This window comes from Podarcis pityusensis (assembly GCF_964106645.2).
Source record: "Podarcis pityusensis genome assembly, chromosome: 10".
NCBI lineage: Eukaryota > Metazoa > Chordata > Lepidosauria > Squamata > Lacertidae > Podarcis > Podarcis pityusensis.
In genome coordinates this window covers 23,717,889-23,743,223 of record NC_138035.1, presented here as the reverse complement: position 1 = coordinate 23,743,223, position 25,335 = coordinate 23,717,889, and the positions used below count along the sequence as shown (strand labels likewise).

At 43.2% G+C, this 25,335-nt stretch overlaps 1 protein-coding gene across 1 annotated transcript in view; it reads left to right on the top strand.

Moving 5' to 3' along the window:
* Positions 1-25,335, top strand: part of AKR1D1 (aldo-keto reductase family 1 member D1) — a 37,582-nt gene that overhangs the window by 3,066 nt on the left and 9,181 nt on the right. The window contains exons 2-3 of the mRNA XM_081024066.1: positions 16,105-16,272; positions 23,769-23,885. Of these exons, the coding sequence (XP_080880192.1) occupies positions 16,105-16,272; positions 23,769-23,885 (285 nt within the window). The remainder of the gene's footprint in view (positions 1-16,104; positions 16,273-23,768; positions 23,886-25,335) is intronic.

The following is a 25,335-nucleotide window of genomic DNA, read 5'->3' as shown; positions in this document are numbered from 1 at the left end:
TCCTAGGACAGGCATCCCCAACCTGCGGCCCTCCAGATGTTTTGGCCTACAACTCCCATGATCCCTAACTAACAGGACCAGTGGTCAGGGATGATGGGAATTGTAGTCCAAAACATCTGGAGGGCCGCAGGTTGGGGATGCTTGTCCTAGGACTCCAGAATCAAAAGGAAGCCTGCATTCAGGCACAAGGCAAGGTGAGATGACCAGCTCAGGCAGCAAGGATCCACAGGGACAGCCGATCCCAGTATAGATTTTTATTCCACCCAGCCAGCTATTCCTGATGTAGTTATTCACTCACCCCTTCTTCCCTGATGAGAAGGGGGGCGCCATTTTGTTTTCCGCCTCGGGCGCCAGAATGTCTTCGACCCAGCCCCTGATTGCAAGGGGAGCCAATATGGTTCCCTCCAAGAGCTGGAGTACAACTTCCCCACATCCCTGGCTGTTGGCTATGCTGACTTGCTCACCAACATCTGGAGGAACAAAGCCAGAGGCCTGCTGATGTGCATATTATCGCAGCCTTGACAATGATTTGATTGCAAGGTGGGGGTCTAACTCTTCAAAATAGCTAAATAAATTCCATATATGCATGAAAGCAAGTCCCAAGGCAGGAAGCAAAGCTTAATTCTGAGTAAATATATGAAGGATCAGGCGACACATGTTTGTTCAGCCTTGGAATTTTTCTCCAAAGGAGGGAAAGGGAATCCTTTTGTTTGCCGGCTGGTGTTCCATCATGCATGTGCAATACAACATGAGAGAAGGAGCTTTGTCAGATGAAGGGCTTCTACGTGTCCAGACAATAAGGTTATTCAGTTCTGAATGGTTAAAACCTGTTATTTTTAAACATTTTTTAAGGTCAGCTCACCTCTCTTAGTACAGTCTGGTACTTTGCTTATCCCTTGACTACTCACGCGGCATTTGATGACAGAGTTGTTGTGAAGATAAAAATGGAGAGGGGGAGAACGATGTAGATAATTCCTTGATCTCTTTGCGGGAAAGGCAGGCTACAAAATGTATTTATTTCTTTGTCATTCCCCCCCCCCAAAAAAAACCCATTTATAAACAGCTTCATAGTTTAAAACTCTTTAAGTGGTAAATGTGAGAGAGATAAGTGAATAAGGATGGCTGAGAATTCCGTTGGCAAGAGAAATAGGTGTGGAAATTGCCTCGATTGGCATGTCAGCCCAAGGACGCCCTTGCTAACCCGAGGTCACAAAGTGAACTCGGTGGGAACCGAATGGGATTGTATGACTCCCTAGCCCTAGACGTGCTTTCTAAGGTTTGCTGCCTGCCAATCCTGCTGCACTGAACAAATATAAAAGATGAAGAAATGTGCCGGAGCCTCTTGCAGCTGGCTCTGATGCATTCAAAGGAATGCCCCTGGAACAAAAGCCCAGATTCCATCACCCCAATTGCTGGGGCTCCTCAAACTGAGTGCCAAAACCAACTGTCGGAAGACGCCAAGGCATCTGTGTGTGCCTCTTGATGTGGTGCACTGGGCATTAGAGTTTATCTTCATCTTTGGACAGCCTTAATATCTACCAAAGCATACCTGATGCTCACAGGCTGATTCTTTCAGCCCATGTTTGCTTAGCACTAAGGTGGGCCATACTGGGGCGGGAGGGCGAGGGAGGAGAGTGGATAGGATGGTCTGTACTACTCTTGGCTACTAATTTTCTGAATGCTCTCCTACTTTATGTATTAAAACCTTCCTGTGGATCCTGACAAACCAACATCTGTTTGACCATTATTCTCGTTTCCCATTTTCAGAAGACTCTTTTAAAAAAATAATAATGAGAGTCTTCAAAAATGCTTCAGGTTTGCAGAACATCTGGGTGATGCCATATTTTGCATGATATTTCGTCCCAGTAATGTTGCGCAGCTCCCCCCCCAAAAAAACTGGGCACGCTCCAGAGGTTGTTGGACTCCAAATCCCATCAGCCCCAGCCAGCATGGCCAACAGTCAGGGATGATGGTAACTGGAGTCTAGCACCACCTGGAGGGGAGATGCTGCCCCTTCATGTGCCTGAAATAAATGCATATTCTCCCCATGCAAACCCTTTCCCCTGTGACTTTTCATGTTGCAGTTTGGACCGCAAAGCTCCTTGGCCCAGGGGCTTGCCCAGCAGTGTTTTCCTAAGATATTATGCACTCTGATGGTACTACATCAGTGGTGGGGAAACTCTGGCTCTGGGGCCAAACATGGCCCCCTGGGCCTCTCTATCTGGCCCTCAAAAGTCTCCCCAAGGCACCCCTCTCTCTGGGCCTGCTTTCTCAGGCTAAACATAGCCAGTTCCTTCACTTGATCTTCATAGGACATGTTTTCCATACCGCTGGCTACCCTTAGCAGTTGTGCAAGGTTTGCAGTCCATATAAACACATCATGAATCATCTATTCTTGGGGTCTGTGGGCAAGTAAAACTTGCAAATCATTGTAGTTCTATTTCTGTAATGGTGTGAATCAGCAAGTTACCCCATCAACTTGCATTTCTTGTTTATATATAAAATCATAGAATTGTAGAGTTGGAAGGGACACCGAGGGTCTTCTAACTCAACCACCTGCAATGCAGGAATCTCAGCTAAAACATCCATGAGAGATGACCATCCAACCTCCAAGGAAGTCTACCAGCTTCCAAGGGATACTGTTCTACTGTCAAACAGCTCTTCCTGTCAGAAACTTGTTCCTGATGTTTAGAATCTCTTTCCTTGTAACTTGAAGCCATTGGTTTGAGTCCTACAAGCTTGTTCCCTCTTCCATATGACAGCCCTTGAGATTTTTGAAGATGGCTATGATATCTCCTCTTAGTCTCCACTTTTCCAGGCTATACATACCCAGCTCCTTCAAGTGCTCACCATAAGGCTTGGTTTCCAGACCCTTGATCATCTTGGTTGCCCTCCTCTGCACATGTTCCAGCTTGTCAACATCCTTCTTAAATTGTGGTGCCCAGAACCAAACACAGTACTCCAGGTATGGTCTGACTAAAGCAGAATAGAGTGGTGCTATGACTTCCCTTGATCTGGACACTATACTTCTGTTGATGCAGCCTAGAATAGCATTCACTTTTTTTGCTGCTGCTTCACACTCTTGACTCATGTTGAGCTTGTGATCCATTAAGACCCCTAGATCCTTTTCATATGTCCTACTAGTAAGCCAGGTGTTCCCCATCTTATATGTGTATCTGGTTCTTCCTGCCTAAGTGAAGAACCTTACATTTGTCCCTATTGAAATTCATTTTATTATAACCTACCACAATCTCTTGGCAAAACAGGCAAGACCAAAGTGAGGAGGGGTACCCACAATATTGAGCTTCAGACTAAAAGCTTGGGGGCAGTGGGAGGGTAAGGCCAGTTTAAATGCCTGATCCTTATATATGAACCAGGGATACTCCGAGTGAAAAATCACTGTCCTCTATGTCAGCAATAAGGTGTGTGTTCTGAAACAATGGCTCAATAAGTAAGACTAAAGGCAAGAAGGTCATTGGAATACATACCTTGGAAGCTGAACTGGGGGGCAAGGGGCAGGGGGGTGATCCTAGCTGGGTTCCCACTCACCCAACCTCAGCGGGAAACACTCCACCTACAGCCATGGTTCTCAAACTTTTTTTTCTCTGAACCACACTTTGAGAATAACTTTTTTTCTTGCATCCCACTGATTTTTTTCTATTGGCAAGAACTACATTGGAAAACAAAAAGAAGCAACTCCTAGCCGTTCTTGATTTATAACATAGAACAACAACTTCTTTATAATGTGATTGTAGGACAACCAGAAAGTATAAAACAATGTAACTATATAAGAACATGAACTCGTGAGGGAAATTATCAGGGATAAAACTCGAAGCAGAGTCTGTGCCTGCCTTTGGCTCCAATTCCTACATATGAGTCCTGACCTGCCCCAAGAGACACCAACCACAACTGTTATAAGAAGGTGGAAGGTTGGCAGCTTTAAAAGGGTGTGTGGGCCAGTGTGGTGTAGTGGTTAAGAGCGGTGGACTCATAATCTGGTGAACCGGGTTCACTTCCCTGCTCCTCCACCTGCAGCTGCTGGGTGACCTTGGGCTAGTCACACTTCTCTGAAGTCTCTTAGCCTCACTCACCTCACAGAGTGTTTGTTGTGGGGGAGGAAGGGAAAGGAAAATGTTAGCCGCTTTGAGACTCCCTTGGGTAGTGATAAAGCGGGATATCAAATCCAAACTCTTCTTCTTCTACTCTCTTCAGATCAAGTTCACTTGTTCCTCCAGTATTATTATCAGTAATAAATATTTCCATCCCATCCTACCTCTGCTTTAGTGGTGTAGAGCCAGTGTGGTATAGTGGTTAAGAGCAGTAGACTCGTAATCTGGTGAACCGGGTTCGCGTCTCCGCTCCTCCACCTGCAGCTGCTGGGTGACCTTGGGCCAGTCACACTTCTCTGAAGTCTCTCAGCCTCACTCACCTCACAGAGTGTTTGTTGTGGGAGAGGAAGGGAAAGGAGAATGTTAGCCGCTTTGAGACTCCTTCGGGTAGTGATAAAGCGGGAAATCAAATCCAAACTCTTCTTCTTTAAGCAGCCAGATGCATCACTCACGCCCTTGGCAAGGAGCTGTATTGCCGCTCCACCCAAAAAAATTACTTTGCCACAATAGCCATATTAGAAATTACTACATTTTACGTGTCCCAAGTACTTGAAGTGCCCAGGCTAAGAATGAAGAGCAAAAAACTTAAAATAATGCATGCCTTTGTGTGGGAAGATTGGGAAACCTCTCTGACATTTTATCTTGCCACAACAGTGGTGGTTTTGTTGCCCCACACGTATACTTCATACACCTCATAGTGTAATAGGTGATTTTTGCAAAAACAAAACCCTGGGTTTGTGTCCCTGTCTGCTGCCCTTATCTTAAAAAAGGGAGTGGCCTTAAAGAATTTGGGCGCAATAGAAATTTCTGTGGTGGTCTCTGTGAGGCAAGGCATTCCACCATCTAGGCCTAGCCACAGAGAGAAGGCCCTTTCCCGCGGCCCAGCCAGTCCTGCCTCAGGCACTGTCAAGACACAAAGAAGAGTCTTCACAGCAGATATTGTGGAAAGGAGATGGGCCGTGGGTGGCGGTTCATTAGGGCAAATGGGGTGCTGCCCCACCAACCTTGGCCAACCCTCCCTTGCCTTGCCTTATTATTGCTTACACCCAGTCCAGGGGGGTGGGCCCTGGCTGTCAGTTGCTTCTGCCTTAATCTCTGTGTTGCTGCTGTGGATAGGGACAAAACTAGAGTAAGTTGGCCGTGCCCATCATTGATTCTTGACTCCATCTGCTCTTGACTTCCGTTCCTTCCACCTCCCAGCCCTAACGGGCCCCAGTCCCCACTGTGGGCAGCTTCACGGTACTTTTACTGGGATTGAACATATTTTTGTTTATTCCATCTTCTAGGCTTTGTAGCCTCCAAAGTTGGCACAAAAAGCAACCAGTGAAACAAAGATTTTATTTATTTTGTTATTTAGTTAGCTTTTGAAACCATAAAGCAAAACCAACAGCAACATTAAGTAGCATTAATATAACGGCAGTAGAGAAAACTATTATTGAAACATAAACTTTATTATGAATCAGCAGCATTCTGCTGGTTGAAAGAATGGCTGCTTCTTGAGAACACAGACATTTTGGATTTAGAAGGTTTTAATAATGTTTTTGGGTGGCATGCATATTTGTGGTATGACAAGGTTAAAGCACATAAAGCATTTAAAAACCATATTGTCAGGAAAGCATTGTTAAATGTCTGGATAAGATATAAGGACTTACTTGAAAACAAAACCCCAAGGTGGTTGTCACCGATGGAAGCAAAGGCTCAGAAAAGGCTCAATATGGAGGCCAAATGGCCGAAATATTGGGAAATTTTGGAACAAGAAGGGGACAAATTGAAATTGCAGATTTTTGAGAAATTAAAAGACAAAGTGCGAGACTGGCTTCATTATTATCAGATAATGGAGGCATACAATTTGGATAAGAAAATTGGCTTCCAGGTGGAAAAATCAAAATTGGAAACAGAACTGTTAGAACCCAAAACTAAGATTTTGTCAAAAATGTATAACTTGCTGTTGAAATGGAATACTCAGGATGAAACGGTGAAATCTGCTATGATTAAATGGGCACAAGATCTTGGACATAATATTATGTTTGCTGACTGGGAACAGTTGTGGACCACAGGTATGAAATTTACAGCATGTAATGCCCTAAGAGAGAATATTATGAAAATGATATACAGGTGGTACATGCCACCAGTCAAGCTTGCAAAAATCTACCATTTGCCCGATAATAAATGTTGGAAATGTAAAGAAAATGAAGGTACATTCTTTCACCTTTGGTGGACGTGCCCAAGGATTAAGGCTTTCTGGGAAATGATATATAATGAATTGAAAAAGGTATTTAAATATACCTTCTTGAAGAAACCAGAGGCCTTTCTCCTAGGCATAGTCGGCCAATTGGTGCCAAAGAAGGACAGAACCTTTTTTATGTATGCCACAACAGCAGCAAGAATTCTTATTGCAAAGTATTGGAAGACACAAGATCTACCCACCTTGGAAGAATGGCAGATGAAGGAGATGAAATATATGGAATTGGCGGAAATGACTGGCAGAATCCGAGACCAGGGAGAAGAGTCGATGGAAGAAGATTGGAAAAAGTTTAAAGACTATTTACAGAAATATTGCGAAATTAATGAATGTTAGAATGATCTTGGATAGAAACTAAGTGGTCTTTAGCTGAAATGTTATAAGGGAATATGAAAAAATGGTTTATTAATAGGTAAAAATCTAAAATTATAATATTTTATGATTAATGATTAGGATACATAAAGAGGGGAGGGATTTGTTGAACCAATAACTGAACTGGAATACAAAAAAGGGAGGTGTGAGGAGGTCCTGGAAATAAGCAAATGAAGGATAAGTAATGGAAGGAATGAATTGTTTTTAACTATTCTTACTTTGTATTTTTTCTTTTTTCTTTTTTTTTGGTCTTGTAATATTCTGAAAATCTTAATAAATATCTTATAAAAAAAGAAAAGAAACATAAGCCGACTAGAATGAAACAAAGTATTCAGGGCTCTTCTGAAAGCCAACTAAGAGATACATATATTCCAGAGATACATATATATTTGGAACGGACACAGATGAGGAGCCACCAAGGAGAAGGCCCTGGAACTCACTAACCCAATAGCTCTCACCAAATTATGGGCCGTTTGTTGCAAATTTTAAGGCTCAGGTGGGTACAGATGGGTATAGGTGGTCCCTTGAGTATCCTGACTATTTAAATGGGATCACCAACACTTTTGAATGCTTGCACAGAAATGAACTTGCAGTCAATGCAGCTGTTGCAAACTGGGTATAATATGCTCACCTATGGGTAAGCTAGCACTCGCATTCTTGCTGCCTGGTTCTGGACCAATCAGATTTTCCATTTGGTTGCCACATGTAGATCACGCTGCAATAAACACATTTCCAGTCTGAAAGTAACAAAAATGTGTGCCATGAGATATTGATCGGTCAGCTTGACCATGGATTGGAGAGAGTTGGGTAGTGGTTTTCATTAGGAACCCGAGTTCGAGAAGGGGAATTTTTCTTCTAGCAATCATTATTGGGAAAAGAAGAGACCAAGACGTGAAATCAGAGGAAAGGGAACTGTTTTGAAGAATGTTTCTTGTCCTCCTTATACTGGAAATGTCACACAAGAATGCCTAATGGAAAGTTAAGCCTGCTTTTTTGCATACGAACAGGAATAATAGAATCAAAGCACTGGAACCTGGGAAAGATCTTAGAATAGTCTAAACCAGCCCCCTGAACTGAGGAGGACTTTATTATTATAGATTAATCATTCTTGACAGATGTTTATCTACCCACCTCTTCAAAAGCTAAAATTGATTTCCCCCCATCTACCTTAAAACTATTTGTTTAAACAAGCACCAAGTATGGCATTTAGGAATGTCTTCATAGTATTGAACCTATTTCTACTTTCTGCAACTTTTGAATGTTGGAGGATTTTGTTTAAAAAACTGTGGGCTGAGGGAGGGGAGTGTGCTAGAGCCACAGTAAACAGCGATGCAAATGCAACCTTAATTTTCTAGGTTGGAAGAACAAGCACCACCACCCTTTCCTCAGTGGTCTGAAGATCTTACTGCCCTTTCTACATTTGAATGTATATCTTACAATTATCTATCTCGTTTAGAGACCTATTTGGACATATGAATGGTATTGGACATATGAATCACATTACATTTACACCACTTGGAAGGGGGGTGGTCACCAACCTTTTTGGGCTCATGGGTACATCTGCAAACTGGAAAAACGGTCATGGACACCACATATACACCCACCTCCAAACTACATCCAAGCATGCACCACAACCTAGTCTATTGGCTACAAGAGGATGCTTAATCTAATTTCAGCAGGGGGAAGGGAACCCTGCGGGTACCAGGGAAGGCTCTTGCTGGTACATATGCACCCCTGAGCACCATGTTGGTGACCCCTGACTTAGAAGACATCGATCCCATTTTCATGGCTGTGATTGACATTGCAAGGGAGCAAGGCTTAATCGTCAGGTCTCCTAATCAAGGCAGCTCTATTTAGCTCAGAGGGAATAAGACATGCTTGCATTTGTTCCACCTTTGCAAGAGATGCTTCAGGACTCAATTTCTATGTGTTCCCCACTGTGATTCCACCATTGCATTTTCGTACCTTACAATTTAAGACTCAGTTTGAAGCATGCTTGCTTAGGAGGTAAATCTGGGTGAAATCAATGGGACTTAATTCCAAATACACAGAATTAAGACCTAGCTGTGAAAATAGACTTCTTTTTTGAGAACTAATCTTCATGGAATAGTTGAAAATTCAGATTTTTAAGAGGATGTCCCTAACAGAGGTTAATTTCAGTACGGTTATCAGTCAAGCCAACTAAGCACAGGTTGTTGGTTTTTTGGGGGCAGGGGGCGGGGCTAGAATTCTGGTTCAGAACTGGGAGGTCGGATGAAAGTGTGCAATCCATAGTTAAGCCCCTAGCTATGTTGTATCTGCAGTAGTTCTCCCTGGCAAGTGAATTGTGGTCTTTGGCACAACTGCACATGGCGAAAACTTATTTCTGAAATTAAAATTCCTGTCTCGTTCAGGTTCAAAGACCATGCAACTGTTTTTAATGAGATTTGCAATGTGGTATTGAAGACTGAGATACTCAATATTTTCAAAGGGGGGGAGGGGGAAAGGAAATTTGCCATATTTGAAGTGAGGCCTCCTGAGCACTACAGCACTCTCCCTTCCTATGGATTTCAGCAACCGGTATTCAGAGGCATATCGTCTCCTACCCCCACTGTTGAACAGCCATTGTGGCTAAAACGTGGCATTTTAGCCTTCTACAAAGCTTTATAAACATGCAAAAACTACAGGCCTTAACGGTAAGGCCTTGGAGTTTTGCATTCTTCAGCTACCTTTTCCCTCTTTTAAGCTCAGTATTTTTTTTAATCAATATTTGAGATATTCGTTCATTTGCGTTTCACTTGCTGCATTCTTATCTCTGGAAGAGTCAAAACAGATTTTGAATAGGGAAGGGACTTGGTTCAGCTAGTTTTCTCAATATTGCTTGCTTAGCATGGCATGTAGAATATACCGTATTTTCCCATGTATAAGACTAGGTTCCCCCCCTAAAAAATAATGTCAAAAATATTATACATGGATATTGCCGAGGGTGGACTGGCCATTGGTTGTTGCCACAACAATAGGGGGCGTCTTATACATGGAGGCATTTTATAGGTGGAAAAATACAGTATTTGCAGCTTCAGTGCAGTTTTATTGAGGGTCACAGGTAGGGAACTCCCGCCTGATTTGAATTCAAATGCCTTGTTTTAGTGAAAAGTAATTATTTAAGAAACACTGACATAACATCTGGACTTCAGGTAGTTCATTATTCAAGACTGATGATCCAAGACATTTTTATTTTTTTATTTTATAAAAAAGGGATTATTGATTCAATTACTTCAGAGAAAATTTCAGGAGGCTTTTGACATCCTGCCCACTCACCTCCTCTCTGACTTCTTCTCTTCTCTTTCGGGACAAACTCTGAAAGATTGGTCACGTCAACTAGTTTGTTAAGGGTGCAGGGGACTATGAGAGTCTCCTAACCACTCTCAGCACACTTAAAAAAATCTACAGTTCCCAGAATTCTTTTGGGGCAAGCCGTGCCTGTTTTAAAGTAGTATACGTGTGTTTTAGATGCAAAGTTAGGTCCTTTAAAATGTACAGTTCTCTGAATTTTCCAAGACAGTTTTTCAGCCAAGTAGTGTGTACACAAATGTATATGCTGGGATAAAGTGTGCATAAAAATACATATACACAAATACACAACATGGGAAAATGCATTATATTAGGGGAAAGTGCTTTGCCAGTGTGGTGTAGTGGTTAAGAGCGGGGGACTCATAATCTGGTGAACCGGGTTTGATTCCCTGCTCCTCCACATGCAGCTGCTGGGTGACCTTGGGCTAGTCACACTTCTCTGAAGTCTCTCAGCCTCACTTACCTCATAGAGCGTTTGTTGTGAGGGAGGAGGGGAAATGAGATTGTTAGCCGCTTTGAGACTCCTTCGGGTAGTGATAAAGCGGGATATCAAATCCAAACTCCTCCTCCTTCTCCTCCTCTTCTTCTGCAATTGCATACAAACATATATATGTTAGGAGAAATGTGCACTAAAATACCAATGGCTTAAAAAACCCGGAACTGATGTGGAAATGTGGAAACCAAATTTAAGAATGTATAACTGAGAAACTGAAATTGCCATATTCACCCATCTCTACTGGAAGAGGCTTATTATAACTTGCTGTATATACCGCTTTATTGCTTCTGTATTTCCTGTGTTCCATGTATTTTAAAGTGTGTGTTTGATCTGCCTTCACTTCCTCCCCATCATCTGAAAAGATGCACGCGTTCCAAGGGTTGGGCATTTTCTTTTGTCCATATTTCCACCCTACTTCACCAGATATACTCACAGAACTGCTAACAAAACAAAACAAAACCCACCAGTCCTCTGGTATTTGCTCAGGAAGGAGATCAAAGCATTTATAACTGTAAGAAATGAAGGGGGATGAAAGTCTAACTTGGAATCTCAGGAGGTTTTTGGGGATCTGGGCATCATTTTGTGCTAATCAGCCCCAGCTGTTAGGCCTCAAAGTCAAGGGCTTATGGCTTCAGGTGGGGTATTAGAAGAATAAAAAAGGCAAAGGCAACTTCTTTCATGAAAGAAATGTTGGCAATAAGCTATAAACTGTGAGGTTGGAAAGAACAGGATTATAGAGTGGGAAAATGTTGCAAAATAACATTTCCCCTTCTATTTAAGGAGTCACACTTTTAAGAGAATGTTTCCCAGAGAACGCCAAAACCTTCAGATCCACAGCTTAAAATGGTCAATTTTAAACTGGCTAATTGGTGCCATTAAGTAACCAAACAATTAAACCCATGTGCACAACGGATAATTGGTGTCATTGTCACACGTGCGCATTCCCTTATCTTTAGGTGCATTAGTTGTTCTGCCCTTAAGCAGGACGGAACGACCCTTTCCATGTACAATTGCGACATGGTGGACCTGCCACAGTTTTGGCACGAAAACTTAGGAAGAGAGCTACTGGATCCAAATAAGAATCGGAAACTAGGAAGTTGCCTAACACCAAATCAGGCCTTTGCTCCATCTAGCTCAATATTGCCTGCTAATGAAGGAATGGGTTTCCCAAACCCAAAACTGACTGTGCACTTTGACAGGCAGCAGCTTTCCAGGGTTTCAGATGATGAGAGTCTCTTCCAGCCCTACTGGGAGGTGCTGAGGTTTGAAGTGGGAACCTCCTGCGTACAAAGCAGATGGTCTGCCACTCAGTTATAGAAAACAATAGAAAAATTACATCCAGAAATATTTCCAGTTTTTGTTTGCTTTTAATCAATTTGGACACATACAGGCTCCAAAATGTTTCAGATTTAGAGTGCTCTGTACATCCAAGCTGTCAGCAAGTCTTTGAAGTACAAAACGAGGAGTGCCCTTTCCCCCCTTAATTTTCTCTCTAGAAGACTGGGTTTTGCAGCAGTAACCTGCAGACCTTCAAAAGGAAGGCTGCATGTGATGGGGTTGGGGTTTAAATCAGTATACCGTATTTTTTGCTCCATAAGACGCACCTAGTTTTTGGAGGAGGATCTGATGGTGAATTTGGGGTGACCCAGTGCAAAAATCCTGAGGATCCATGTGGATCCGTGCTTTGTAACCTCATTTTTGCACCATTGCAGCCCCAGGAAACAGTGGATGTGTGATTTTTTTGGTGCAGGCTGTAGCCATGGACATGCTATGTGATCTGATGGTGAATTTGGGGTGACTCAATGTAAAAATCCTGAGGATCCATGGGCTTTTACCTCCCTCTCCCAGGCAGCCTCCGCTAGCGTCCCTTATCTCTCTTCGGATCCCACCACTCCCTTCCCTCTTGTTTGCCTTACTGTCTTTTCCTTAGCTGGAGCAGTTTTTTGCTCCTCCTTTTCTTCTAATTTCTCTCCTTATTGCTTTAGTCTTCCTGTTTCCCCCCCTTTGCAAGTTTGCTATCTTTACCTCCCCCCCTCCCAGGCAACCTCCTTTATCTCTAGAGTCCCTTATCTCTCTCCCCGCAAATGATCAGCAGCTTTGTTTCAACACTCACTCCCCTCTTTCAAGAAAAGAAAAGAAAAGAAAAGAAAAGAAAAGAAAAGAAAAGAAAAGAAAAGAAAAGAAGAGCATGATCTGCTTTTTGCCCCTAGGCAATTTGGCTCCAGGGACCACACATTCGCACCATAAGATGCAAAGACATTTCCCCTTACTTTTTAGGAAGAAAAACAATGCTTCTTATGGAGCAAAAAATACGGTATCTCTCTTTTAAATTGGTATATCCTTTCTGAAAAGTTACAGACAGTCCTTGGAACCGCCGACCCTGCAATTTTGTACAAGTCTCAGGGAAATAGCCATGTCGCACTTAGCCAACAACAACAGCCAAAGGCTTACTTTGCCTTAGCCAAATTCTACAAAGCCACATAACTGGATGGCACTATATCTTTGGTTATGCAAACTAAGTTGATATTATGGGAATAATCAAGGTGCACATGGTTCAAAATCTACATGCTGGTGCTGCTCATTCACCAAAGGAAACAGCCCTTTTCTCTGTTCACCCAATCATAGCGCTGGACAGAAGACAAGATGCATTGTGTTCTTTTCCTATGGTTAGTTTTTAAAGCTATAAAGGCCTGTCTGGGTTTCTTCTTTTGTTTCTGTTTTCGGATCAGAAAGGCAAGGTTAGGAAGGAAGTTGCCATATACTCAATCAGACCACTGGGCCATCTAATTTGGCACCCCAGGAGTTCCCAAACTTGGGTCTCCAGCTGTTTTTGGACTACAGTTCCCATAATCCCTGACCTGTTAGCTAGGGGTGATGGGAGTTGTAGTCCAAAAACAGCTGGAGACCCAAATTTGGGAAACACTGGTCTATACTGGCTCTCAGGATTTCAGATGGGGGTCTTTCCCGGCCTTTCCTGGAGATTCACAGATTTTTACCTGGGACCTTCTGTGTGCAAAGCGGATGCTCTTCCGTGGAGCTATGTCACTTCTCCTAAAGGCTGTTTTTGGATGCCAACTCCCATCAGCCCAAGGCAGCAGAGCCCAATAGTCAGATGATGCAAGCTGTGGATCACCAGCTTCACCAAAGATTCCCCATCTCTGGTATGAACAGATAGCATTTGCTCTGAGCTCCACTCATAGACCCTCCTGGACCACCCCTACCTAGATTGACCTTTGACCCAGAGAACTCTTCCCCTGAGTACCACTTTTAATTTTGGGGTGACGTGGCCCCTTCCCAACAGAAGGGGCCATAGAATGGGAACATTGCATATGGAAGGTTCAAGAGTCAGCAGATACTTAGCAAAGTTCTCTCTTGAGACCCTGGAGAGCCACAGCCAATCAGAGCAAGTCAGCCGCTATGCCTGGCCGACCAATGGTCAGTCTCAGAAAACTGTGAAGCCATTTCAGTGGAGCAGTGAGAGTGGGCGGAAGCGGGTTCAAATTCCCACTCAGCCATGAAGCTTGCTGTGTGACCTTGGTCCAGACATTATATCTCCACCTAAGCTACCTCACAAGGCGGTTGTGAGGGTTACATTGGGGCAGGAAGAGAACCATAGACAATGCCTCAGTCACCTTGGTGGGAGAACAGTGTATCAATGTAATAAACTCAATATAATCCAGGTTCATATGTTTCCTACCTTAAGGGGCACCACTGGGCTGCATCCTAGCTCTGAAGGAAGACGCCATCTTGGAAGGCACAGCAATGTGTGTCCTAGATAGATGTTTTATATCATATACTCATCACCCCAGTTACCACTTCTCTTTTATCTGCTGTTTCTGAGTTCCTTCTTTCCTTAGATTTATTTTTGCTCGTTTCTTGATGCCTACATTACTTAAGGAAGGCTGCCAGCATTATTATTCCCTCCCTCTCCTTAAAAGCTGAGTGTGTTCTGGAGCTTTGGTGTTTTCTAGGAAATACAACATCTCACCTTTTGCCAGATGGAAATTCTGGGAATGCTCCCTCGTGTAACTTGCATCTTCAGAGTTCTGCTAAAAAATAAAACCTGAGCTGCCTCGTCTGTAACATCTCAAAACGCTTTAGGCACTTTCTGTGACCTGCTCTTATACCCCTCAGATTTTGGTTCTGGTGTTAAGTGGTTTGCCCATTTATTTATTCCAGTCTGCATTTGGGTGTTATGACGGTGTTTGAGAACTGTCTTCTCTACTGATGCATTTGAATGTTAAGTGTGTTTATTGCTATTTTAAATCTTGGATTTTAATGTCTGTATTTTATTGAGGTGGTGTAGCCTACTTTAAAGGCACACTTTAAAACCATTCATTAATCAATTGTCATTATTCTAATTAAGAATAAAGAAAGTTCACCTTCTATAAACTTCATTTATAAATGTGGTGGAATAATAGTAATAATAGTTATTGATAATAATAATTTCCAAGTAACACTTTAAGGAGGAGACATTATAGGATTTCACTGTAAAACTCATTGATAGCTATAGTGGTTCCTGCTGGTTGTGGTGTGGAGGATTCCAGTGAAAATGTCACAAAATAGTGAGCAAGCCTTTGAGTTTCTCCAGAGCTGTTAATCAGGCTAGAATGTTAAGGGAAAATGAGATGATGATAAACACAGGATGTCTGCAGATTGAAACATGCTTAAGGTGAATGCTGGATCGTTGGCATCAAAATACCAATACATTTCCCCCCACCCTCTTTAATTTGGATTTTCCCTTTCACAGGACAATCAAATAAACTAAACTAAACAAAACAAAACAAACAAACCCAGCCCCAACTACAGTCGTACCTTGGAAGCCAAACACTTTGTCACTCGGACATTTTGACTCCCAAACGCCGCAAACCTGGAAGTGAGTGTTCCAGTTTGTGAACGTTCTTTTGGAACCCGAACGTGCGGTGTGGCTTCCGATTGGCTGCAGGAGCTTCATGTAGCCAATCAGAAGCCGTGCCTTGCTTTCTGAATGTTTTGGAAGTCAAACGAACTTCTGGAACAGATTCCGTTCGGCTTCCAAGGTACCACTATACTGGCAATTGTGGGATACGTAGTTGCTTAGCTTCTGTTTCCCAGTTTACATAACTACATGTTCAATAAAGGTCCATGCTGTTATCACTGTGTCCTGCCTTGTGGGAACCCACCTACACTTCAGGCCGGTCACCTTCTCTCAACCTAAACTATCTTGCAGAGTTGTGGTGAGCATGAAATGAGGAAGCGAAGCACCATCTACATCTGCTTAAGTTCCTTGGAGGAAAAGTAGAATATAAAGTAATAAACATATAGGCCAGATATAAGTTCTCCAAACTTCTGTTCTGTAAAGCTTCTGGAGCTATATTTCAATATGCTCTTTTTTTTGTTTTTAGCAGGCTTGCATTTAAATGTGGCTTGATTGGTATCCTAAGTTCATTTCCGTGACTTGTTCCTTTTGTGGCTTTAGCCATTCTTTTGCAGGGGGCAGGCGGCTGTGGAGGTTGAAAGGAGGTATAAATACAAAAATAAAACTCCCCCCCCCACTTCTCTCTCCTGATTGGCAGACCCCCAAAGGCACTTGTGCCGAATCTGTGAAAACCGCCATTGATGCAGGTTACCGCCACATTGACGGTGCTTTTGTGTATTACAACGAACATGAAGTGGGACAGGCCATCCGGGAGAAGATCTCTGAAGGAAAGGTCAAGCGTGAAGACATCTTTTATTGTGGCAAGGTAAGAAACCCTAATTATTGGTGAGGGTGGGGAGTGTCAGGAACACATGTCGTTGGCCTTAACCTGCATTTTGTTTTCTTCAAGTCAAAGGTGAAATGTGGGAGGTTTTGGCAGGTAAGGAATCAAAGGAAAATTGTGTGTGGTGCAAGCAGCATTGGAAGGAGCTACAAGCCACACTCTCCAACTATCCCGAAATTCCTGGGACAGTCCCGAAAATCCTTTAGCCATCCCGGCTTCTCACGGTGTCACGGACAGTCCCGATCTCCTAAGAAAACCTCTCCTTGCTCTCTGTGCCATCATTAATTATTTGCTTGGCTGATGGACTGGTGTCAAGGGTCATTTCTCACAAATGCTTTATATGTAGTTTTAAAAAGAATATATATATATATATATATATATATATATATATATATATATATTTACTGTCTCCACCCCTCAAGAAAGATATTGTAATGATATGAGAAGCCTTTCTTCAGATTCTGCTCTTCAGCAACTTAACGTCATTGCCATTGGCCTTGACAAGTTTCCTCTTAAAATTTCCATATTGAAAATTACAATAATATAAAACAATATACGTAATAATAATAAAAAATCCCAGTGCAATCAAAGATAATAGACCCACTTAGGATTTTAAAGAATCTCCTGGTCTCACTACACTGATCCTTTCCTCTTTTTTTGCTACACAGAATTTCCTTATTGTTAAAGCACACAGAGCTGTTCCGTAGGTCACAGAAGAGTACACATTTCGTAATAAAAATACTAAGTTCTTGTTTGGAAGAGTTGGTTAATTGGTTAACAGCCTGCCCACTGCTCCAAACCTTGAGGGGAAGGGCAGGCTGCTGGCAGAGCAGCACCCCCCACCCCCATTCAGCAGCCCAGGAGTGTGGGGCATGGGCGCACAGCCTTCCCGTTGCTCCAAAGCTTCCCGGGGCTGCAGGGGGAAGCCGAGGCTGCCGGCAGACGAGCGCGGCTCCACCACCACCACCAAAGAGCAGTCCAAGAGCGTGCCACACTCCGGCAATTTGACTCCAGGGACCACACATTCGCTCCATAGGATGCAGAGACATTTCCCCTTACTTTTTAAGAATAAAAAAGTGTGTCCTATGGAGCAAAAAATACGGTATTTCCTAAGTACCTTTGCCTCAGCATATCATAGAAGAAGCATTTCAGCAAATAATGTTATGGTTCAAATTACATGTACAGATGATGAGATTAGACAAATTCATGGAGGATAAGGCTATTCTATCTCCACAGTCAGAAATGGCACGGATACCTGTTAAGCCATTGGGATGTCCCAGCTCCTGCCCCCAAAACATGCAAGCAGAGGCTCTTACTTGTAAGTAAGATAGAGATATTTCTTGGGGCAAATAATGATACAGATTCAGGAGCAGACAAAAGGCTTAGAAGTCATGATTCAAGAATTCAAGAGAAGGGCAAGAGGTTCAGAACTGGACAGAAGCAACAGAGATGTCCAACTTGACACACCCCATCTGCCAAGCTTTTAAAGACAAGGTGTAGCATGCTCACCTGCGAGACTTGCTCACCGTGGGGGAATGTTGAGACTATACTATTTATAGTTTTGTACACACATAACTTAGAGGCTTCAACATATGCACACACTTTCATCCTCCATCTATTTATTATTATTATTAAATTTGTATATTGCCCTTCATCCATAGATTTCGGAGTCGTTCACAACAACAAAATAATAATATATAAAATATAAAAATATAAAAAAGACAAAAAAAATGTAAGCATCTAGGTAAGCAAGAGGCATGATCACAGTTCAATGACATATTCCAGCCAGGCAAATGCACTCAGGTAGGGCACAGAAGAAGGGGAAGAAATGGAGGCAGTGAGAGATTTTACTTTATTGGGCTCCATGATCACTACAGATGGTGACAGCAGTCACAAAATTAAAAGACGCCTGCTCCTTAGGAGAAAGGCGATGGCAGACCTAGACAGCATCTTAAAAAGCAGAGACATCGCTTTGCCAACAAAGGTCCGTATAGTTAAAGCTATGGTTTTCCCAGTAGTGATGTATGGAAGTGAGAGCTGGACCATAAAGAAGGCTGATCGCCGAAGAATTGATGCTTTTGAATTATGGTGCTGGAGAAGACTCTTGAGAGTCCCATGGACTGCAAGAAGATCAAACCTATCCATTCTGAAGGAAATCAGCCCTGAGTGCTCACTGGAAGGACAGATCCTGAAGCTGAGGCTCCAATACTTTGGCCACCTCATGAAAAGAGAAGACTCCCTGGAAAAGACCGTGATGTTGGGAAAGATTGAGGGCACAAGGAGAAGGGGACGACAGAGGACGAGATGGTTGGACAGTGTTCTCGAAGCTACCAGCATGATTTTGACCAAACTGCGGGAGGCAGTGGAAGACAGGAGTGCTCTGGTCCATGGGGTCACGAAGAGTCGGACACGACTAAACAACAACAACAGGGCACAGAACAGGGGCAGTGAGGAGCATGGCATGGGAACAGCCCCCAGGCCCAGAGAGAAAGGAATGGAGGGCTACATTTGGATCCCATGCCTAACATTTTCGACTTCTTATTTAAGGCCAACTCCACAAGGTCCCCTAGCAAAAAGACCCTGTGTGGCTGAACAGTGAAGGGCAGAGGTTTTCAACCTTTTTGAGTCCACAGTTCCCTTGACCAACTACATTCTTTCTGTGGCACCCCTGTGGGGCTCAGGAGCCCAGTTATGTCACCCCTTGCCTGCAGAGCTGGCAGCCTCTCACCCTTTTTTGAACACCCTCCCTTGTGTAGAGGAGGGAGAAAGGTTGTTTTCTGCTGCTCCAGAGAAGCGGACACGGAGCAATGGATCCAAACTACAAGAAAGAAGATTCCACCTAAACATTAGGAAGAACTTCCTGACAGTAAGAGCTGTTCGACAGTGGAATTTGCTGCCAAGGAGTGTGGTGGAGTCTCCTTCTTTGGAGGTCTTTAAGCAGAGGCTTGACAACCATATGTCAGGAGTGCTCTGATGGTGTTTCCTGCTTGGCAGGGGGTTGGACTCGATGGCCCTTGTGGTCTCTTCCAACTCTATGATTCTATGATTCTATGATTCTAACCTCAGCCTCCTCTCCTCTTCCCTCTCATTGGGAGTCCTCCAGGCAGCTACTGCTGCCACCCCCAGTCTCTGAGCTGACCCCTCTGCCCCAAAGAGAGGTACCTCTCAGAGGACCATTCGCCTGTGGAGCTTATAGCCAGGGATGCTGCAATAAACATCTGTACAAGCCTTTGGGAGGCAGAGACACGAGAAGAGAAGAAGAGTTTCGGATTTGATATCCCGCTTTATCACTATCCGAAGGAGTCTCAAAGCCGCTAACATTCTCCTTTCCCTTCCTCCCCCACAACAAACACTCTGTGAGGTGAGTGGGGCTGAGAGGCTTCAGAGAAGTGTGACTGGCCCAAGGTCACCCAACAGCTGCATGTGGAGGAGTGGGGAAGCGAACCCGGTTCACCAGATTACGAATCTACTGCTCTTAACCACTACACCACACTGGCTCTCCTACAAGCCTACTGCTATCTAAATAGAACTGTTTGGTTTTCTGTATTCTTGCCAGTGTATCGTAAACAAAGATGTTGCAAAAGTGCCATTTCCTCTGTTGCACATCTGTCCTTCCCTCACCCCTTTGCCTAACCCAGCAATGTTTTTGAATGTTTCCTGGCTCTCTCTTACAAGTTCACCATTAGTTATGCACCAGGTTGTGCCCAAGCATCCATCTGGATGGGAAGCAAAAAAAAACTGGATGGGAGGAAAAAGGGACAGAGGCCGGTGTTGCCTGTGGTACCCCTGGCCATCATTCAAGGTACCCTAGGCTTCCACGGCACACTGGTTGAAAACCACTGGTTAAGAGCATTGCTAAAGCCTTGTCTCTATTATCTCCACTGCTGTTTACTAACCTAAAGGGAATATTCCAGCTGTTCCTGTTTCATGCTACTTTTTATTTTTTAAATTCAGACCCATGACAATGTAGTTTGGGAGGCGAGCTGCAGAGTAGGAAAAGTGGGGTGGGGAGGCTCCCTAAGAATCCCAAGGACTTCTGAAAGGGAAGAATGGTTGGTATAAATGTGGTTCCAATTACCCTTGAGATTGCCACATTAAGCAACTGACTTTCAGGGAGGGAAGGGCTGAAAATAAAAGCCAGAATCCCTTAGGCTGAGGCTCTGTCTCTGAAGCTGCTAACTGATCTGTGTCAGACGGCAGGAAATGGCTAATTTCTTGTGTCTAAGTCTTGATTTTTATATTTTTTAAAAGGAAGAGGAGGCCGCTGAAATCTAGACAGCAATCTTTAAGCATTAATCTCCAGTCAAGTAAACCTCTTGAATGATGGAGAAGTTGGTCTCAAAGCCACCGATGAAGTGTTATTTCACAATTCCTGAGTGGCTGGTTGGTGCCTAATGAGAAAGAGAGAGCTATAGAATTCCTAACATGAGAAAATGGTCAAAAACTGTCCAAGTCACAATGTGGCTACATTTTTATATGACCGTGTGGTTGTAATGGTCAGAGAGCTGGACTAGGAGACCAGGGTTCAAATCTCCACTCAACCATGAAGCACACAGGAATGACCTTGGGCTACCTAACCCTAACCCTAACCCTGAGCCTACCTCAAAGGGTTGTTGTGAGATTAAAATCAGAAGCGGAGAAGAACAGTGTATGCAGCCTTGAGCTCCTTAGAGGAAAGGTGGGATAGAAATGTCATAATAAATAACAATAAATAGATGATAAGAAGCATGACATTCAAATAGGGCATCCAGATTGACCACTGGGTCCACCTAATGCTGCTAGCCAGCTGAGAGTAACAAATCTTGCATATTCTTCACACTGGTAACATTGCCTTAGTTCATCTGAGACCTTGCAGACCAGGCATAGGCAAACTTGGCCCTCCAGATGTTTTGAGACTACAATTCCCATCATCCCTGGCCACTGGTCCTGTTAGCTAGGGATGATGGGAGTTGTAGTCCCAAAACATCTGGAGGGCCGAGTTTGCCTATGCCTGTTGTGCAGACCATTCTGCTTGCCAGATTCCAGAATCTAGGCAGAGAGAGATATTTCTGCCCATTGGGGCATAAGCCATGAGGCACAGTTCTTGATGAAAATTTGCTTTCATTCTGCTCCATAGATACTGTGGGGCAATCGTCTTCACTGCAGCTGCAGATTCTCCACCAAAGTGACACAAGTATCAACTGTAGAGTTGCCTAACTCGGCAGCATTTGGAAACTTGTACAGGAAAGGAAAGGATCGTCACAAAATATCTAGCACCACCATTAACAGCTGCAAGCACTGTCATAACAAAACACTGGAAAGTCCTCCAAAGTAATAAAATCTTACTGTAATGGGTCCCTTATCAGGGACCTTATTAGATCCCTTATCAGATCATACAAGAAAAATCTTGAGTTTAAAAAACTGGTAGAGAATTTTCCTTGAGATACCATTGGCTATGCCCACATGATACATTAAAAAACCCCACCTTATATCATCTCAACATTCATGGAGAATCCTGGGAACTGAACTTTGTTAAAAGTGCTGGAAATTTTAGCTCTGTGAGGTCAGCGCTCTATAGTATGTTAAGTCAGAAAGTGGGGTAAGAGTGCTTTAAATGCATTGTGTGGATGTGGAAAGGGATATATTAAGTTGCTGATTATTGGTCTAATACAGTGGAACCTTGGTTCTCGAACTTAATCCATTTGAGTCCCGAAATGTTAGAAAACCAAGGCATGGCTTCTGATTGGCGCAGGCACCCCGGAAACAATAGCCGATAGCTGCATCGGACGTTCGGCTTCCGGAAAATGTTCGAAAACCGGATCACTTACTTCCAGATTTTTGGCATTTGGGAGCCGATTTGTTTGTCAACTGAGCCATTCGAGAACCAAGGTTCCACTGTACAATCTATTATAAGTGACAGGTGTGTTGGTTTGTTGGAATATTTCTAGATAATATGATTGTTCCTTTTCCTTCTGCATAATTACTATTGTTACCATCTATTTATGGAAGCGTTTTGTTTAAAATTCTTAGGTTTTGATGATAAGCAGGACAAAGGGCACTTAATAATCCAGTTCTAACTATCTTTACTCAAAACAGCTAGATCTCTGAAATCTGTAGAAATTCTAAAGCAGCTTTCAATAATGCCTTGCCCTCCAGAAGGTTTGGACTCCAGCTCCCATCACCCTCACTCAGTTGGGCCAGTGGCTGAGGATGAAGGGAGTTGTAGTCCAACAACATCTGCAGTGTGGCAGCTTGAAGAAGGTTGAGCTGAAGTTTGGCAACTGACTCATCAGAAATTATTCCAAACTCGCAAGTGCCAGGATAATTGTGCACAATCAAAAATTATTTGCTGACTGAAAGCACAGCATCTGTATTCTGGCACAGTTCTCAAAGCAAAGCATTATTTTATTTTATTTTTTTGCATGCAAAGAACTTGAAGGTCCAACCCCCACCTCACCCCCCATGTTCCTACACTGCCAGAAATTTTGGTTGTTTGGCTGCTCCTCCCCACCCCCACCCCAATAGTTCTTCTATTTCATTAAGTTGAAAGCAATGTTTGCAGAGAAAGTGATGTCCTGGGACAAAAGTATAATTTGGCAGGTACGTGGTGCTCTCACTTATTGACACATGACTGCTATGTGCACTGAGAAGATCCTCTTGAACACAAATAGTAAAAAAAGAGTTGGGAAGAGAGAAGACCCATTATGAAACAAGAAGCTAATATTTACAATGCAAAGAATAACCCAGAGTTCATAGCCTTTCCTAGAAAGGGTTTTTGTTTTTGTTTTCTGGAGCTGCTATTCATGCACACTTTGAAAATGATCAAATGAAGCCAAGAACTGGGTCCTATTCCTGCAGCAGAACCATATCCATAACTCCTCAGAAGTAAGCCTCATTTAGTTAGATGGGATTTACTCTCAGGTAACTGGGTGTAGGATTGCAGCAGTACAGTTTACTTCTGTTGAAGTGGCTACTTCTGGACTGCCATGAAAGAAGAACAAAGAGTTTTGTGGCACCATAAAGGCTAACAATTTACTATGGCAAACACTCTCGTGACCTAAAATTCCTTTTGTTAGATACATCAGTGTTGGGATTTAGTTTGGCCCAGCAGGTCTAATTTTGGCTATGAGGCAATTATCTCCAGAGCTGTCCCTTCATATATGAGATCACGCAGATAAAGTCATGGGTTCAAAGGAACAATCAGGATACTTAACGTGTGCTCTCCAATTGGGAACTCCCAAGTGCAGCCAATCCTTGCCAAGAGCAGGCAGTCACCATGGATAGCTGACATTAAGCCATCTTTCAGCAGGGATCCTGAGCTCAAGCAAAGGAAAAATGGATCATCTGACTTCAAGCACTCCTCACTGCTGTTGCAATTATTGTTCATGGAGAATTCCATGAAAGAATGGTTTTTGTTGTAACCTTGCTATTTATAATTGTTCTCTTGCGGTGAAGGTTCTATCGCATTTATTTATGTTTTCTTCCTCTTCTCCCTCAAGCTGTGGAACACATGCCACCCACCAGAGCTGGTGCGTCCAACTCTGGAGAAGACATTGAAGACCTTGCAGCTTGACTACGTTGATCTCTACATCATTGAGCTGCCGATGGCTTTTAAGGTAAAGAGAAAAGTTGTGTTAGAGCTCCTCCTAGTGTGTTAGTGTGTTCCAGTCTGAACTAGGAAGAATACCTGGAGTAAACTTCACATTTACAGGTAGAAAGGCCACTGCCTCACCACCCAAAATGCATCTCTCTCTCTCTCTCTCTCTCTCACTCACTCACTCACACACACACGGAGGCAGATTTGCATATAGGGTAAGTTGCACACACTAATTTATAAAAACATAAATTTGCCATGAATTTTTTAATTGGCCAAGCAAAGCGAGACCTTTGGTTTAACGACCTGCTCATTCAACATTCTGTCTGTAGTGTTGGCAAGCAAGGACTGGAGACATACAGCTTCTGTGTAGAATATGCATTCCTTGCAAACATACAAGCAGGGTATGAGGGGAGGCAAACAGGAATTCCTTTAGGCAGATGATTCTTTGATGTTTGTACCCTCAGATCTTGACAACTCCGTGGAATTTTTTCCAGTCCTTTTCCTCTCCTCCCGCAAATCCCACAACGCTCCAACAGTCATTTCTAAGGGCCGAGCTACACATTACTAAATTTGCTCTTTTTAAAAAGCAGGCTTCATGCTGACACTTTTCTTTTCATAGAAAATCCCAGTTCAATGCCCTACACCCAGTGCAGATCAGGGTGTGTGTTGGTTTCCTGCTGAAAATCACCTCCCTGGCTGCTATGTAGTAAACAACCAGGTGTATGTGTGTAGGTGGGATAACAGAGAAACCAGCATGATTGTACATGGGTTCAGAGTAATGTGTGAATGAGCATAGAGAGAAAGGCATGCAGGCATTGGCTGCTGGCCAGAAAAAGGATGTTGCTGTTATTATTGTTATTTTGTGTGTGTGTTGTTTTAATGTATTGTATTGTAAATTGCTTTGGATATAATTTTGATCAAAAGGCAGAGTGTAACTTGTTAAAATAAATCAGATGTCACTTGAAGCCCAAGCCCCGTCTTGGGAATCAAGGAAGCAAACTTGCAAAAGGCAGTTTGTTTTGTAATGTGAGATCTCTGAAGACCACTGGAATTTCAGAATGAAATTTGGTACATGTGTTCAAGCAATAGAGGTACATTTCACCTTCAGATGATAAAGCCCAGCCTCCATGTCCATTTTCTGTTAACCTAAGTACACATTTCTTCTTATATGTGCTTTCTTTCCAATTTAATCATAGAATCATAGAATCATAGAGCTGGAAGAGACCACAAGGGCCATCGAGTCCAACCCCCTGCCAAGCAGGAAACACCATCAGAGCACTCCTGACATATGGTTGTCAAGCCTCTGCTTAAAGACCTCCAAAGAAGGAGACTCCACCACACTCCTTGGCAGCAAATTCCACTGTCAAACAGCTCTTACTGTCAGGAAGTTCTTCCTAATGTTTAGGTGGAATCTTCTTTCTTGTAGTTTGGATCCATTGCTCCGTGTCCGCTTCTCTGGAGCAGCAGAA